The following is a 16,383-nucleotide window of genomic DNA, read 5'->3' on the forward strand; positions in this document are numbered from 1 at the left end:
GACTCTTTTTGTGTCCCTAGTCCTTAGCATACTTCCTGGAACATAGTAGGTGTTTAAGAAATGCTAATTGACTGACTGATTGAATCCAATAATGTTCCAAGGGATACAAATTGTCCAAAAGGAGCACAGAAATTTCCTTGGCCAACATTTTCTCCTCTTCCTCATTTCTGTAGGTGATCAATCTAAGGAGGAAAAGAGAAAACCACATCCTCAGATCCCATTCTGATATCATGGCTGCCACTAATCACACCTTCCATCCAGCTGTTTTCCTCCTTTGGGGCATCTCAGGTCTAGAGGAACTGCACATCTGGATCTCCATCCCCTTCTGCACCATGTATGTAGTGGCCCTTGGAGGTAACTCCTTGTTGATCATATTTATCTGTATGGAGCACAGTCTACATGAACCCATGTACTTCTTCCTGGCCATGTTGTCCCTGTCGGACCTTTTGCTCTCTACTGCTATCATGCCCAAGATGTTGGCCATTTTCTGGTTTGAAGATAGAGTCATTTCTTTCCAGGCCTGCATTACCCAGATGTTCTCTGTCATCGACATTTTTGTCATGGAGTCAACAGTTCTTCTGGCCATGGCATTTGACCGCTATGTGGCCATCTGCTATCCATTGAGATATACCATGATCCTGACCCCCTCTGTGATAAAAAAAATTGTGGGCTTTTCTCTAGCCAGAGGTATGATCCTCAGTTTCCCTTTTGTCTTCCTAGTTGAGCAACTGCCATTCTGTGTAAATAACATTATTACTAATACTTACTGTGAACTGCCTACGGTTGCCAGGCTGGTCTGTGGAGATATCACAGCCATTAACATTTATACACTAGTGTTGTGCTTTTTGTCCACAGGCTTAGATGTCATCTTCATTTCCATCTCCTACACTTTTATTCTCCGAGCTGTCTTCAGACTCCCATCCCATGATGCCCAACTCAAGGCTCTGGGCACCTGCAGTTCACATGTCTGTGTCATCCTCATGTTCTACCTACCAGCTTACCTGACAGTGCTGATAAGCCACTTGCACTGTGCAGTCCTGCTGACTAATCTCTATGTGGTTGTGCCTCCTGCACTGAACCCCATTATATATGGTGTCAGGACAAAACAAATCCGGGATCACATCATCCGCTGGTTCTCCCATTTGGGCAGGGCATGCTTAGCTGGAGATGTCATGGATAATTGAGGTGCTTAAAATAATCTGTCAGTCATTTTGATTTAGACATTCAATGAAGCTATAACCATTTGTAAAGGTATTGAGACAATGACAATGACAACATCAAAGGCTATTTCTTAAATGTCAATTAGGCAATGAGGCTGTGCCATAGACCTAGAGTCAGAAAATTCTCAGTTCATATTCAGCCTTATATATTTACTGGTGTGTTATCTTTGGCAAGTCACTTACCCTTCCCCACCTTTGTTTCCTCAATTATAAAATGGGATGAATCATAACATATACACCCCATGACTTTTGTGATGATTCAATGGATATTTTGTAAAGCACTGGCACACAGTAGGTACTATATGGAGTTGTTATACTTGTTGTTAGTGTTATTCATTAATAATGTGAAATAGTCCTACATAAACTTCATATATCCACTCATTCTTTTAAAAAATTAAAAATAAATGCTATTTCACTTAGTGCTCTCATCCCCAACTCTGGCCTCCGATCTACTTTTATCTATATTTGCACCTCAAACTCCCTATTGGACATATTAAACTAGCTATTCTATACACATCTATCACTTAATATAGCCCAAACCGAATATGTCTTTTCTTTTTTCCAAAATCTTTTCTTCTACCTAAATTCCCCATTTTCTCCCTAATACTATCATTCTCCCAGTCATCTAGGCTCACAATCTAAGTGCAACCTTCACTCCTCATTTTCAATCAACTCCAAATCCCATGAGTTGTCAAATTCTGTTATTTCTAGCTTCATGTCTCTTATCTATCAATTTCTCTGCTCTGACCCTACAGTCATCATCATGGTGTAAGTCTTCATCATCTAACCCCTAGTGAGGCTCATAGAAGCTGGTTGGTTGGTCTTCCTGCCTTAGGTCTTTCTCCAATCCAGTCTACCATCCACTCAGTTGTCAAATTAATCTTCCAAAAACTCAGGTATGATTGAATCATACCTACTATTAAAAACAGATATAAACTTTTCTGTCTGGCTCTTAAAATCCTTTAACCAGTCTCTACCACCATTTTTACAGTTCTCTTACACTTTATTCCCATCTATAAACCCTGTGATCAAATAACACTAGTCTCATTGCAATTCCTTGCATATGACATTCCATCTTCTGACTGTCTGTATTTTCTCTGGCTATCCTCCACACACTTGGAATGTTCTCCTTCCTTATCTCTGTTTTTCTGGCTTTCTTCAAGTTTCAACTAAAGTTCCACCTTCTGTAGGAACTCATTCCTGATCTTCCTAAAATTTAGTTTTCTCTATGTGACACTCATTGATATTTTGCAGTTTTGTTATGCCTGGTGGAGTCACAGTGTGTTGGGCTTCTCCATGTTCTGCTGGCTTTTCCCTCCTCTTACCCAAATGAGAAAAATTTTTTCCAGCTTTCTTTTATTTTAAGGTGATTTTCTTTCTTTTTGCATGTGTGTATAGAAATGGGAGTTGTGGGGGTTGAACAGAGTATCCTTTACTCTAACATCTTACTACCCAGCGTGCAACTAAAGAAATCATATTGAAAAGAAAAACAACTTTTTTCTTTTGTTAATGTTTATTTTTAAGTTTATAGTAAATATTTCAATAGGCAAAATAACTTTGAGTCGATTCCTAAGTCTCAATTTCTCATTTTATCCTCTCCTGTGCTATAGGTAACTGTTGTTCTTTTCTTTTCTTTTCTTTCTTATCAATTATATGCAATAAATTTCTGCATAAATTTTCCATATGTGCTCCAAATTCTCTCCTTCCATCCTAGAAATACTGACTGTTTATAATTGTAGTCATGATTGTAGATTGAAGGAATTCCTCTCATGCATATAAATAATCTTAATAATAATAATATCTAGCATTTATATTGTAATAATGAAAGTAAAATATTAAATGTAATATTAATTACAAAATTGTTGTGGTTGCTGCTTATATAATTAACTCAAATCACGAGTCTGTTAGTAGCTCTTAACAATTACACTTTAATCAAAATGGATATAATGTAAAAAGAGGGAAATGTAGGAAGGAGACAGAAAATATCACCTAGCTAAAATATCTTAAGCCAAATCAGGAAGCCCAAATCCAAAGCCCGCCAAGCCCCCAAAGTCTGCAAAAACCCTCTAGCACACAGCAGGCACCAGAGCTACCTCTCCAGACCATGTTCCACCAAAGAACCAATGGAGAGAGAGCACTTCATGTCCCACACCATGCCTTTTCTTTCTCCCCCCTCTATCATGAAAGGTACACATGCAAAAATGGGATGTGGCCTAGGACGAGCTTGGAGAGGATGTGCCTGGGGATTGTATTCTATCTACACAATATGGAACTCTAAGATTTATAAACTATTTTTGATCCTTAGCACCCAATGTAAGACTAATTAAATTATATTTAATAATTCAATAATTCAAATATATTCAATGCACATATTTTCCCATTTCATAGAATAATTTAATGCTTAAAGAAGTTAAGTGACTTGCCTAGGGTTATGTCATTTGGAAGTGTCTGAGTCAGGATTCAAACTAGTATCTTCCTCCTTCCAAGTACATCACTGTCCACTGTGACACCTAGCTATGTCTAGAATTATACCTGTGCAAAAATAATAGTATTTATAATAAAACCAATTGCCCACACAGAAATGTTTCACTTACAAATGTTTTTTGGAAGTGCTGAAAGTGTTTAACCAAGTGTCCAAGTAGTATGCTTGTATATAGGAATGTGAAGTTACTCAAACTGTTTGAAGAAAACCATAATTAAATGTCACTCGTCCAAATTAACTTCTATAGCTTTAGAGTGGATAATCTATTTCCAAATGAGCTTGTCCATAAAAAACAGAGATCTGGATTCATTTTTATCATAATTGTATCAGCATTCTATACTTTGGTCTTCAAAAGAATATATGGCAGTTCTTGGCAGGGGAAGAGGCAGAATTTTCTGAGATCTTTCCACAACTCATAGTCATTAGTTCTCTCTATGATATGCAGGAGAGTAGAGATCTTTGGGGACATTTGACTATTCTTATAAATCTCTACATTTCAAAGCAAGAAATATTGTCTATTTTTACTATGGAAAGAAAACACAAAAGTTTAAGAATTTAGAAAGAACAAAGGAATAGGGATACATTGCAGAGAACAAATCTCAAGATCTCATTGGGAAGTGACTCCTTTACCAGCCTTCCTTCCTAGGAATTTCATGTCACAGACAATGATGAGAAATAAAAATAGCTGAGACATATAGTTATATAATATTGTCATAATATTATATCACTAAATTCCATAGAAATATATGTATAATGCCATTTTATATAGCATATTACCATAATATCATATGTTATATAAATATTTCAATGCTCCTTAATATACATAGTATAATTTTAACTATGAAATTATGTTGTTTTGAAGGTACTATGGGGGAAATGGGATAGTTTATAAATCACTGTATATGGAGTCAGGAAAACTTGGGTTTCAATTCTGTTTCAAATGCTTTCTAATTGTGTGTTCTAGGAAGATCATTTGATTTCTATTAGGCTCAGTTTACTCATCTGTAAAATGGGGATGTAGTACATACTTCACATATTTATTGTGAGAATCAAATAAGGTAAATATATGTAAAGACTTTACAAGCTTTAAAAGTGACATATAAATATTACTATATATACTATATAATTATATATTATATCCATTTTCAATATAAGATTAAAGTTCAGAGACGTTAAATGATTCACTGTAGACAAAGAGTATAAAGTGTAAAAGATGGACTTCGACTGTTTCAAGTCTAACACTTTATTCAGTGTCCATATTACTTTTCAAGTCATTTTTCAAGTCCAAAGTCACAATTATTTCTATTATTTATTAGAACAAGAATGGATATGTCATTTTTGATGGACATTAACAGATTTCCTTGAGTGCTTCTCTCTTGTTTTTTTGGAGCACAGCATCACTGAGCCCCTTAACTCCTTTTTTTTATTTTATAGACTTAAGGCCTATCATTTTCAACAAATTTGCTGACACTTCTTTCTCCCTCATAACAAATTACAGAGTGGGAATAAGGCACATGGATATTAATAAACTTAGGAAACACAAAGGATTAAAACATATATTTATATCGCAAAGCAAATTCAAGATTTGTGTCACCTCAAGATAGGAAGATTTGTCTATAGCAAATCTTGCACAAGTCATTTTCTGATATTCTCTCTCCATGAAACTATAAATTTTCATATGGTTTATAATTCACATTTTTCCTCCCAACATGGCAAAGAGTTTGATGGGTATATTGAAAACTGTTGGCTAGGAGGCAGCTGGGTAGGTCAGTGGATTGAGAGCCATGCCAAAGACTGGAGGTCCTAGGTTCAAATCTGACCTCAGACACTTCCTAGCTGTGTTACCCTGGGCAAGTAACTTGACCCTCATTGCCTAGCCCTTACCACTCTTCTGCCTTAGAGCCAATACATAATATTGATTCCAAGATGGAAGGTAAGGGTTTAAAAAAAAGAAAGGAAAAAAAAAGAAAACTGTTGGCTAAAATTTTATCTCAGTGTTTATTAATGCATAGTTGCAAATTTGAAAGGAAGACTCCATTGGTAAAGCCAGTTCTCCATTTTGAGATATGTTATGTTTAACAGTTTTATCAAGGGATAAGATAAAAACTCAGGCACATTTCAACTGCAGAATCATTTATTAATTGAATTTAATTCATGAATACTTATTAGGTACTTGCTACATTCTAAAAAAATTTAAAATAGCCTTTAATCTTAATGAGTAAAATAAATGGTATAGAAGAGTATACAGAATGGTTGAATACATGATTCCATTGAGTATACATTTAATGCATAGTTGCAAACTTGAAATAAAGACTCAATTGGTGAATCCAGTTCTACAATGTGAGATCTGTTTGGGTTAATATTTTTCAAAAAAATTGAAGACATAACGTATTTCCATTGCATAAGCACTGAGTAATTAAATTATATTAAGTGAACATTCATTAAGCACCAGATACATAATAAAACAAATGAAAAATATTCTGATGTCCAGCCATTTATATCTACCAGTAGGGATGGAGGGGGTAAAATATTTACACATATAAGTTAATGGAATCAGAAAAGTTTTCTCATAGTTGGTGGTACATAATTGGTCCTTGAAACAAACAAGAACTCTGAGACAGAGGTGAGGTGGATGTTTATTCCAGTCTCTGGTGAAGACTGTACGAAAGGCATGGAGAGGAGAGATGGAAAGTCAAATTCAAGGAAAAGAAAGTTGAGTTGTTTGGCTATACTACAGAGTAGATGAGGACAAATAATGAGAAATTTATGGAAAGATTTATTGCAACCTTACTATGAAAGCTTTTAAATGCCACATTGAGTAATTTGTATTTCATTTCAGAGGCAATGGAAGCCACTGAAGGGTACTGAATGGCAGTGATGTATATGTGGTAGCAAAAGAGAGAATAAATAAAAAAAGAAAATATATTAAGAGCAGAGGATCAAATTAAGCCCCTTTTGAATACTTAATGGTAACAAGCTTTCATCCTCCTCATTCCCTCAAAGCATCTTTTCTCCATGGCATTCACAGTCTCTTCAACAAACTCTAATATCTAATTATTCTTTTCACCATCCTATGAAACATCCTTTAGAGAACTGCTAGCTTACTGCTCTCCTTAAAAGTTGGCACCAAAAACCAAACACAGTACTCTAGATATGGTCGAATTAGAAAAAAGGGTTATTGAACCATTACATCTCTCATTTCAATATTACATTTTTAATAATTCAATCTAAGAAACCATTAGGTTTTTGGTTTCGATATCACTGATGCATATTGAAGCTATACTTCCTTATAATGCCGGTAGTTTTCGTATAAATTGTTTACACTCATGTCTTCCTCATACTATATTTGTTTAGGTGAACTTTTTAGTTGAGATGTAGGCATCTACATTTATTCCTAACATATGGAATCTTGTTAAATTCTGTCCATAATTCTTAAGTTGTTTATTTTTAATATTGAATATGACATAAATTTGTTTATTCCAAAAAAAGAAGGGTACAATGATTAGGAAAATCTTAATTACTTGTGGTTTCTCCACATCTGAGGATTTTAAACATGTGGCCAAATAAATGCTTGTTGGGTTTGTTACAAAGAGGAATTTGGATTCCAGTAGATATTAAAGTTGATATCCTCCTGTGTCCCATAAAATTTGTCAAATGAATAATATATTCTTTTTTCTAATATTTAATTAAAAAGAAACAGCCAAACCATGTCCTAACAAATATCAATTTTACTTTGTCTAACTATTTAGAACATCTACATCCAGCTGAGGGGACATTCTGAGTATATTTCCTCCATCTATCTCTAAAGGATAAGAGAGGAAAGAGTTAATTGTACTGAATTCAGTTCCTTTGAATCAGAGGTAGGAGTTGCTATTGAAATTACATCCCAAAAGGAAATGTTGAGTATGAGGTCTTAATATAAGTGGCACGGAGCCTTCTCATCTTTTATTTCAGAGATCCTGTCACTAAACCCAAGATAAAGTCACCACACCAACAAATTCGGTGAGTGATACATCTGTCTGAAGAGTAAAGAGAAGGATTTCGAATGATAAAATAGTAATGAAGGAAGAAAAAAAATTATTTGTATGGGATGGAGTTCTGGTAAAACAATAAGGGCATACAGAGAAGGTTTTAGAGACAATGATGGGAATAAAATATAATGAGAAGGAAAAGAATTAAAAAATATTAGGAAGAGTTGTGGTGGGGAATATCTGAAATAGGGATTTATTGATTGGATTGAGGTGAAAATAGAATGATTAGGTGAAACGATGGGAATGTCAAAACAGGTGAGAATGAGTGGAGAGAAAATTTTATGAGGAGAGAAGTATGGGAGGAGTTAGAAAAAATAGGAAGACAATGACTTAGCTGGGCAGAGAAAGGTAATGACCAATCAGTTCATAGTCAATGTATCAACAACTAGGAACTTGACATTTGCTAAATGATATACTCTCTAATGGTTTTTGGAGAAGGAGAAACAAAGCAATATAAAGATACTTACCCTCTCTCAGAATTTACAGTCCAACCAGCAAGGTAATTTGAAGCCCTAAAACCATAAAAATAAGCAGCATTTTCTTACAGATGGATTCATGATCTCATTCAGATGGAGACTCCAGTATAACAGATCAAATCCTATTCATGACCACTTGTGCTTTGCAAAGCATGTACATTTTCTCTCATAAATGCCCCAGAGTGAAGGGAAAAATCCAAATAACAGCTACCCCAACTGAGAAAGTGATTCCTCTAGGTCTTCAAATGTCCCATGGATAATAATTCAACATTTGAGCTGTATACTTTTCTCCTGCTTCATTCATTAATTGACCTATATCCCATTTGGAACATCAATTAAATGGCTGTGTAGAGATACTCCACAAAATAAAATGAAACACTCTTTGTCCTAAATAAACTAACTTGCTCTCTGAGGAAGCAACATACACAAATATAAAAATATACAAAATATAAACAAAAATATTTTATTAATTTTGGGAGGAGACATTAGTAATTGGAAAAACAGGAAATGTCTCAGTAGGTGGCATCTGAGATGAACTTTGAAATAAGTAAGAAATATTAAGAGACAGAAGAGGATAAAATTAAATCGATTCAGTGGGGAAATAATGCATGAGAACTATAAGAAAACCAGAATTATTCAGCTAAAAATTTTAATGGATCAAATATGTAACAAATTGATTCTTGTAATCAAAATGTAAAGGACTTTTCATGTTAAATATAAGATTTTGCATTTGGTCTTAGAAGTCTTTTAAGTAAAAGAATAAGATCAGATCTTTACGTTAATACTATTACTTAGATACTTGTCTCTATGTATGTACATATATTACTTAGTTATAGTATTTTAATGTTAAATATATATTATGTGTATATGTGTATTAGTATTAAAGCTCAGGTCTGATATTGTTATTTAAACAAAAGGCAATATATGTATACACACACATATATGAGCAAGAGACAAAGAACCATACGGTTATAATGATAATGACAAACGTTTAATGTTTGCAGAGTGCTTTTCATGTTACTTCTTTTGATCATCAACAATTTTGTGAAGTAAGTGCTATTACTATCCCTATTTTTTGAGAGGGAAACTGAGGGCCTAAGAAGGTAAGTGGCTTGCCTAAAGTTATGTAGCTAGTCCCTGAAGCAAGATTAAAAATCAGTTTTTCCTAATCCTAGGCACAATACTCTTATTTTCTCTGTCATCTAGCATCTCTAGTTGCTAGCTAACTTCTTTTATATACAACTGTAGCTATTGATCTAACACCAATCTTCTCACTATGTGATGTCTGAGGCTTGTGACTACACAAAGATATATAATACTGGCAACTTGCCTCCACACATAGTGAGAATCCATTGTCTTGGTGGCTTCTACTTTGGCTTTTCCTTGGGGAACCTAGCCTTCTTCCAATGTTCTCTTTATGAATAGCCATCTAATTAACAAGCCGTTCTCTCCTCTCTAAAGATTATGCCATAAAGTACCAGGATTTCTTCATTGGGAAAAATTCACAATTATTTCCCTAGATTATTTGAGGATATAAATAAGAATCCTGAGAAAAATTGGATTTAAAATACTACAAAATTCATTGATACATCATTGACTCAATCTTAGTATAACTTCCAGGATTACTTTTTGTCATAAGGCAAGTTTATAGTCCTTTGTGTTTTATGAGTATATGACAAAATGGAATTGAGCAAACAGACTGTTTCTTTTTGTCCAATTCATGAATTTTAGAAAATACTCTTTATTAAATAACTTCACATGCAATGGAAAAAAAACATTTGATTTGCCATCAGTCTGCTTAATGATTTCATCGTATCTTAGAGAGATGAAGATAATTGAAACAGAATTTCTGAACTGGAAAGGGATTTTAAGTGTCATTACAGTTAAACTCATAAATTCACAAGGAAGAAGGAAAAGACAGATCATTGGAGCTGGAGTCAGGAAGATCTGAGTTTACATTCAATCATCAGACACTTAATAGCTTCTTCACCCTGGGCAAGACACTTAACTTTTCNCCTTGGAGGTAACTCCTTGTTGATCATATTCATCTGGATAGAGCACAGTCTACATGAACCTATGTACCTCTTCCTGGCCATGTTGGCTATGTCAGATATTTTGCTCTCCAGCGCTATCATGCCCAAGATGATGGAAATTTTTTGGTTCCAGGATAGAGTCATACCTTTCCAGACTTGCATTACCCAGATGTTCTTTGTTTTTGTCATCTTTATCATGGAGTCCACAGTTCTTCTTGCCATGGCATTTGACCGCTATGTGGCCATCTGCTATCCATTGAGATACACCATGATTCTGACCCCCTCTGTGATCAAAAAAATTGTGGGATTTTCTGTGGCCAGAGGCCTGATCCTCAGTGCCCCTTTTGTCTTCCTAGTTGAGCAGCTGCCATTCTGTGGAAATAACATCATTGCAGACACTTATTGTGCAGAAGCTAAGATTTCTACAATGGCCTGTGGAGATAAAACAGCCATTAATATTTATACACTAGTGTTGTGCTTCTTATCCACAGGCTTAGATGTCATCCTCATCTCCATCTCTTACACTTTTATTCTCCGAGCTGTCTTCAGACTCCCATCTCGTGATGCCCAACTCAAGGCTCTGGGCACCTGCAGTTCACATGTCTGTGTCATCCTCATGTTCTACCTACCAGCTTACCTGACATTGCTGATAAGTCACTTGCACTGTGCAGTCCTGCTGACTAATCTCTATGTGGTTGTACCCCCTGCACTGAACCCCATTATATATGGTGTCAGGACTAAACAAATCCGGGATCATATCATACGCAGGTTCTCCCATTGGACAGGGCATGCTTAGCTTGGGATGTCAGGGATAACTGAGAAGCTAAAGATAATCTGTGTCAGTCATTATGATTTAGAAATACTATGATGCTATAGTCACTTTAAACATATTGTGACAATGGCAAAAATATCAAAGATGATTCCTTTTATGGCACTTAGGATACTAGATGATACAATAAATAGAGTAATGTACCTAGAGTCAGACAGACCTCAGTTCACACCTAGCCTCAGATATTTTCTAGTTTGTTGCCCTTGATAAGTCATTTAACCTATTTTTCCCTCAATTCCTTCAATTTTGACATGGGAACAATGATAGCATCTTTGTGCCATGGTGGTTGTGACAATTCAGTGAGATATTTGTAAATCACTTAGCACGTTTCCTGGCACATAGTAGGCACCATATAAATGCTAATTATTTCTGTTGCTGTTATTTTCTTGGGTGACACTGTTCTTGTGCAGTATAAATGTGGAGTATTGATCCTATTATTCTCCATAAACTTCATATATCCACACCTAAGTTTTCAAATTTTAATTTATATGCTATATCACTTGTGATCTCATCAGCAACTCTGGCTTCAGCTCTCATCACAATGCAGAGTTTCCTCAGATCTACTTGTCCAGTACTCACCTCCATATTTGCATCTCAAACTGCTAATAAGATGCATCAAAGTAGAGATCCTTTAAACATCTTTAACCCAAATTGAAGTTGAATTTCCCCCAAAAAAACCTTCTCATCTTCCTAACTTGCCTATTTTTTTCCTAATACTAACATTCTCCCAATCATTGAGGCATAAAATCTAAAAAGGTACAATGCCCCCTCCTCACTTTTATTCAATTTTTATATTCCATTAATTGTCAAATCCTGTCTTGATAATATCTTTCTCCATAATATCTCTTGAATATGCACTTCTCTCTTCTGACTCTATCATCATCCTGGTGAAACTCCTGGTGTGGGTCTTCTGATATTCCTCTGACACTAAAACTATTTTCCCTCATTCCACATTCAGTACTATCCATTGTGACAGCCAGCTACTTCTAGAATTATACTTGTGCAAACTAGTGCTATTTATTTAAAAAGTTAATTGTCTATTCATAAATATTTTACTTTTAGAGGCATCTGAGAAATCCTGGAAGTATCTGAGCAAGTGTCCTAATAATAATCTTGAATATGTGAATGTGAAGAGTTACTCAAGTTGTTTGAATAAAATCATAAACAAAATGGTGCTTGTCCAATGAACATTCATTCTCTGAGCGGAGATTCTACTTCCAAGTGAGTTTGTCCATGAAGGATATGAATCTGAATTCATTTATATATTAATTATATTCATAATTTAATAGACAGTTCAATAGCACATGTAGCAGTTCTTGACAGGGGTAAAAGGTAGAATTTTCTGTGATCTTTAATCACCTCAGTCATTAGTTCTGTCTATGACATGCAGGGGAGTAGAGCACTATGGGGACCTTTCGATCTTCCTGCATATTTCTACATTTCAGAGGTAAGTGAGAAATATTGTCTAATTACTGTGAAAAAGAAAACACCAAAGTTCAAGAATCCAGAAAGAACAAGAATAAGGAAATCTGAAGTCAGCACTGGAAGTGACCCCTTTTCTGTCCATCCTTCCTGGGAATTTTGTGTGACAGATGATGAGAAATAATAACAGTTCACATTTGTATCATAGTAATATACTCTCATAATATTTAACATGTATTATATTGTTACTAAATTATATAGAAGTAATATTATGCTATAATATATTGTTTTCTGTGAGAAATGATATAGTTTGTAAATCACTGCATATCCAGACAGAAAGATATGGATTTCAATCCTAATTCAAATACTTTCTAAATATGTTACTGAGGAAAGCCACTTAGTCTCCTTTGGGCTAAGTTTCCTCATTTGTAAAATGGGGATATAATACATACCTTACATATTTGTTGTGAGAATCAAATGAGATAATACATATGAAGAGTTTTATAAGCCCTAAATTATATATACATATATATTTACTATATATACAAGATAATTATATATTATATTCATTTTTCAATTCAATAAGACTAAAGTTTAGAGAAGTTAAATGATTCCCTGGAGACACACAGATTAAAATCATCATGAATGGAATCAAATAAAAATAAAAGTAAAATCAGAAATCAAAATTTTCAAGTCCAGAACTTTATCTGTTTTCTATTTTGCTTTTCAAGTCATTTTTTAATCCACAGTTATTGCAATAAGAATGAACATGACTTTCTGTACAGTAGACAATGACAATGCACAGGGCATTATGTGGGCATCTTATAGACAGCAGAGCTGGAGGGAAGCAGAGTGCTTGAGCCACTCCTCTAGCCCTTTCTATACTCACTGAGAACATTCTTCACTTCACCAGCCTCCACTAGCAACCCAATGGGAGTGCTTTCTCCCTCCTCTGTGTGGAATAAATTGGGGGGCACACCTGGCACTTGGTGGGGGGAGAGACATGGCATGAGGTGCTGGTGAGGGGTGGGCACAGGTGGTCTTGGGCCAAGTAGGGGGCTGGACCTGGTACTCCATCTCTAAAAGGTTCAACATCACAGAAATAGATAGTATAGCTGAGTGTACACAATGGTTGAATACATGAATCAATTATACATCTAATGTATAGTTGAAAATGTGAAAGAAGGATTCCATTGGTAAATCCAATTCCACAATGTGAGATTGTCTTAATATTTTTCAATATATAAAATGAAAAAATACATATTTCCATTGCATAAACATTAAGTAATGAAATTATAGTAAGTGAACATTTATTAAGCACCTGCTACATATTAAAATAAATGAAAAATATTCTGATGTCAAGTCATTTATATTCTACCAGTAGAGATGGAGGGGGTCAAATATTTACACAGATAGGATAATGGGAACAGAAATTTTTTTCCTTAGTTGGTGATACATAAGTTGAGCCTTTAAAGAAGCAAGAACTCTAAGAGACAGAGGTGAAGAGGATGTGTATTCCAGTATATGGTGAAGGCTGTGTGATGGCATGGAGAGGGAAGATGGAAAGTCAAGTTCAAGGTAAAGAAAGTGGTGTTGTTTGGCTGTAATACAGAGTCGATGAGGACAAACAATGAGAAATTTATGGAAAGATATACTTGTACCATACTGTGAAAAGTTTTAAATGTCAAATTGAGTAATTCTTATTTCAGTCCAGAAGCAATAGAAGCCACTGAAAATTACTGAATGGTACTAATGAGGTAATAACTTTATATAGTAGTTAAAGATAAAATAAATCAAAGGGAATGTATTGAAATCAAAGGGTCAAATTAAGCCCCTTTTGAATACTTAATAGTAACCATCTTCCATCCTCCTCATCCCCACAAGTTATCTCTTCTGCACACTATCCACGGTCATTTCAACAAACTCTAATATCTTTTATTTTTAAACCCTTGTACTTCAGTGTATTGTCTCATAGGTGGAAGAGTGGTAAGGGTGGGCAATGGGGATCAAGTGACTTTCCCAGGGTCACACACCTGGGAAGTGGCTGAGGCCGGGTTTGAACCTAGGACCTCCTGTCTCTAGGCCTGACTCTCACTCCACTGAACTACCCAGCTGCCCCTCTAATATCTTTTTAGTCTCTTCACCATCCTTTAAATCATCCTTTAGAGAACTTTTAGCTTATCACTATCATTAAAATTTGGCACACAAAACCAAACACAGTATTCTAGATGTGGTCTAACTCAGACAAAGGATGTCAGAAACATTACTGTGTTCATTTCAAAATTAAACTTTTATTGATGCAGTCTAAGCTATCATTAGTTTTTTGGTTTCCATATTACATTAACTGATTCACATAGAACACTCAGTTTGCTAAAGCCCAGACACTTCTCACGTAGATAGTTAAAGTCATATTTTAGATACTTTTCGCAAAGATAGTTAAAAGTCATATTTTCTCCATACTCTATTTGCATAGGTGAATTTTTCAAAATGAATGTAGGGTTCTACATTTATCCCTAACAGCTTGTATCATACTAAATTCTGTCTGTCACTCTAGCCTAAGAAAAGTCTAGATTTTTAAAAATCTTAATTCAGTCACATAAATTAGTTTATTCTACATATAAGAGCAAATAAATGAAAGACTATCCAAAAGGTAGACAGGTATAATGATTGGAATTGGGATGACCTCAATAACTTGTAAGTTCTCTGCTCTTGGAGATCTTAAATATGTGGCCAAATAAATTCTTGTTGGGTTTGTTGCAGAAAGGGCTTTTGATTCTAATAGGTATAAAAGCTGAAGTGCTCTCATGTTCTATTAAATCTATCAATTGAACAACATATTTTTCTTTCTAATATGTAATGCAATAGAAATAGCCAAACTATGTCACAACTAATCTCGATTTTATCTAGTCCTGCTATTTACAGCTTCCCTATCCAACTTAAGGGATATTCTGAGCAAATTCTCTCTCCCCTCCCCAAACAATAAGAGAGGAAAGTGAAAATTTTCCTGATTTCACTTCTTTTGAATTGGAGGTAGGAGAGGCTATTGCAATACTATCCCCATAGGAAATGTTTAGCATGAGCTCTTAATATAAGTGACACAGATCCTCATTGTCTTTTATACCAGAGATCCTGACCCTATAACCAAGATAAAATCCCCACACCAACCAGTGCGGTGAGTGATAACATCTTTCTGAAGAGTAAAGAGCACTTCTAATGGGGATGAAATAGTCAAAGACAAGCATAGAGAGAATATAAGAATGGGGGAATGAGGGAAGGAAAGACAGATATAGGTAAGGGGAAAAATTCTGGAGAGACAATGAAAAGATAAAGAGAACATTTTAGAACCAGTGATAGAAATAAAAGATAATGAGAATAAGGAAATGATACTTCTGGGGATAGGAAATTTTTAACAGATTAGGATGAGTTTGAGGGGGATTGGGAGAGGATGTCTGAAATTGGGAAATTTTGATTGGATTGTAGTGACAATAGAAAGATGTGGTGAGACAGTGATGGCAATGTAGAAAGAGGTGGGAACAAGTTGAAAAAAAAAAGAAGTATAATGAGAGAGGAATGGAATGATAAATATGGGAACATAGTAATTGAGCAGGGAAAAAGAGAAAATGTCAATGTAATGACCAGTCAATTCCTAGTCAATTCATCAATAATTAGGAACTTGGCATGTACTAAATGTTATACCCTGTACTAGTTGTTAGAGAATGAGAAACATAGCTATATAAAGATACTTCTCCTCTCCCAGAATTCATGGTAGAGCCAATGAGGTAATATGAAGTGATGAGAACAGAAAAATGAGCAATATTTTGACCAGATGGATCCATGATCTCATTCATGTGGGGAGTATTTACAGTATGACAGATCATATTGCATCCATG

General features: G+C 35.0%; 2 protein-coding genes across 2 annotated transcripts; both read left to right on the forward strand.

The window, feature by feature from the left end:
- Positions 1-230: 230 nt before the first annotated feature.
- Positions 231-1,184, forward strand: LOC123241115 (olfactory receptor 52B2-like). The gene has a single exon (XM_044668818.1). The coding sequence runs from the start codon at positions 231-233 to the stop codon at positions 1,182-1,184; it is 954 nt and encodes a 317-aa protein (XP_044524753.1).
- Positions 1,185-7,970: 6,786 nt separating this feature from the next.
- LOC123241116 (olfactory receptor 52Z1-like) lies at positions 7,971-11,038 on the forward strand. Its single transcript, XM_044668819.1, has 3 exons — positions 7,971-7,988; positions 8,172-8,232; positions 10,233-11,038. Exons 1-3 carry the CDS (start codon positions 7,971-7,973, stop codon positions 11,036-11,038), a joined length of 885 nt encoding a protein of 294 aa, XP_044524754.1.
- Positions 11,039-16,383: the final 5,345 nt, after the last annotated feature.

The sequence above is a fragment of the Gracilinanus agilis genome, chromosome 3 (assembly GCF_016433145.1).
Source record: "Gracilinanus agilis isolate LMUSP501 chromosome 3, AgileGrace, whole genome shotgun sequence".
NCBI classification, from domain to species: domain Eukaryota; kingdom Metazoa; phylum Chordata; class Mammalia; order Didelphimorphia; family Didelphidae; genus Gracilinanus; species Gracilinanus agilis.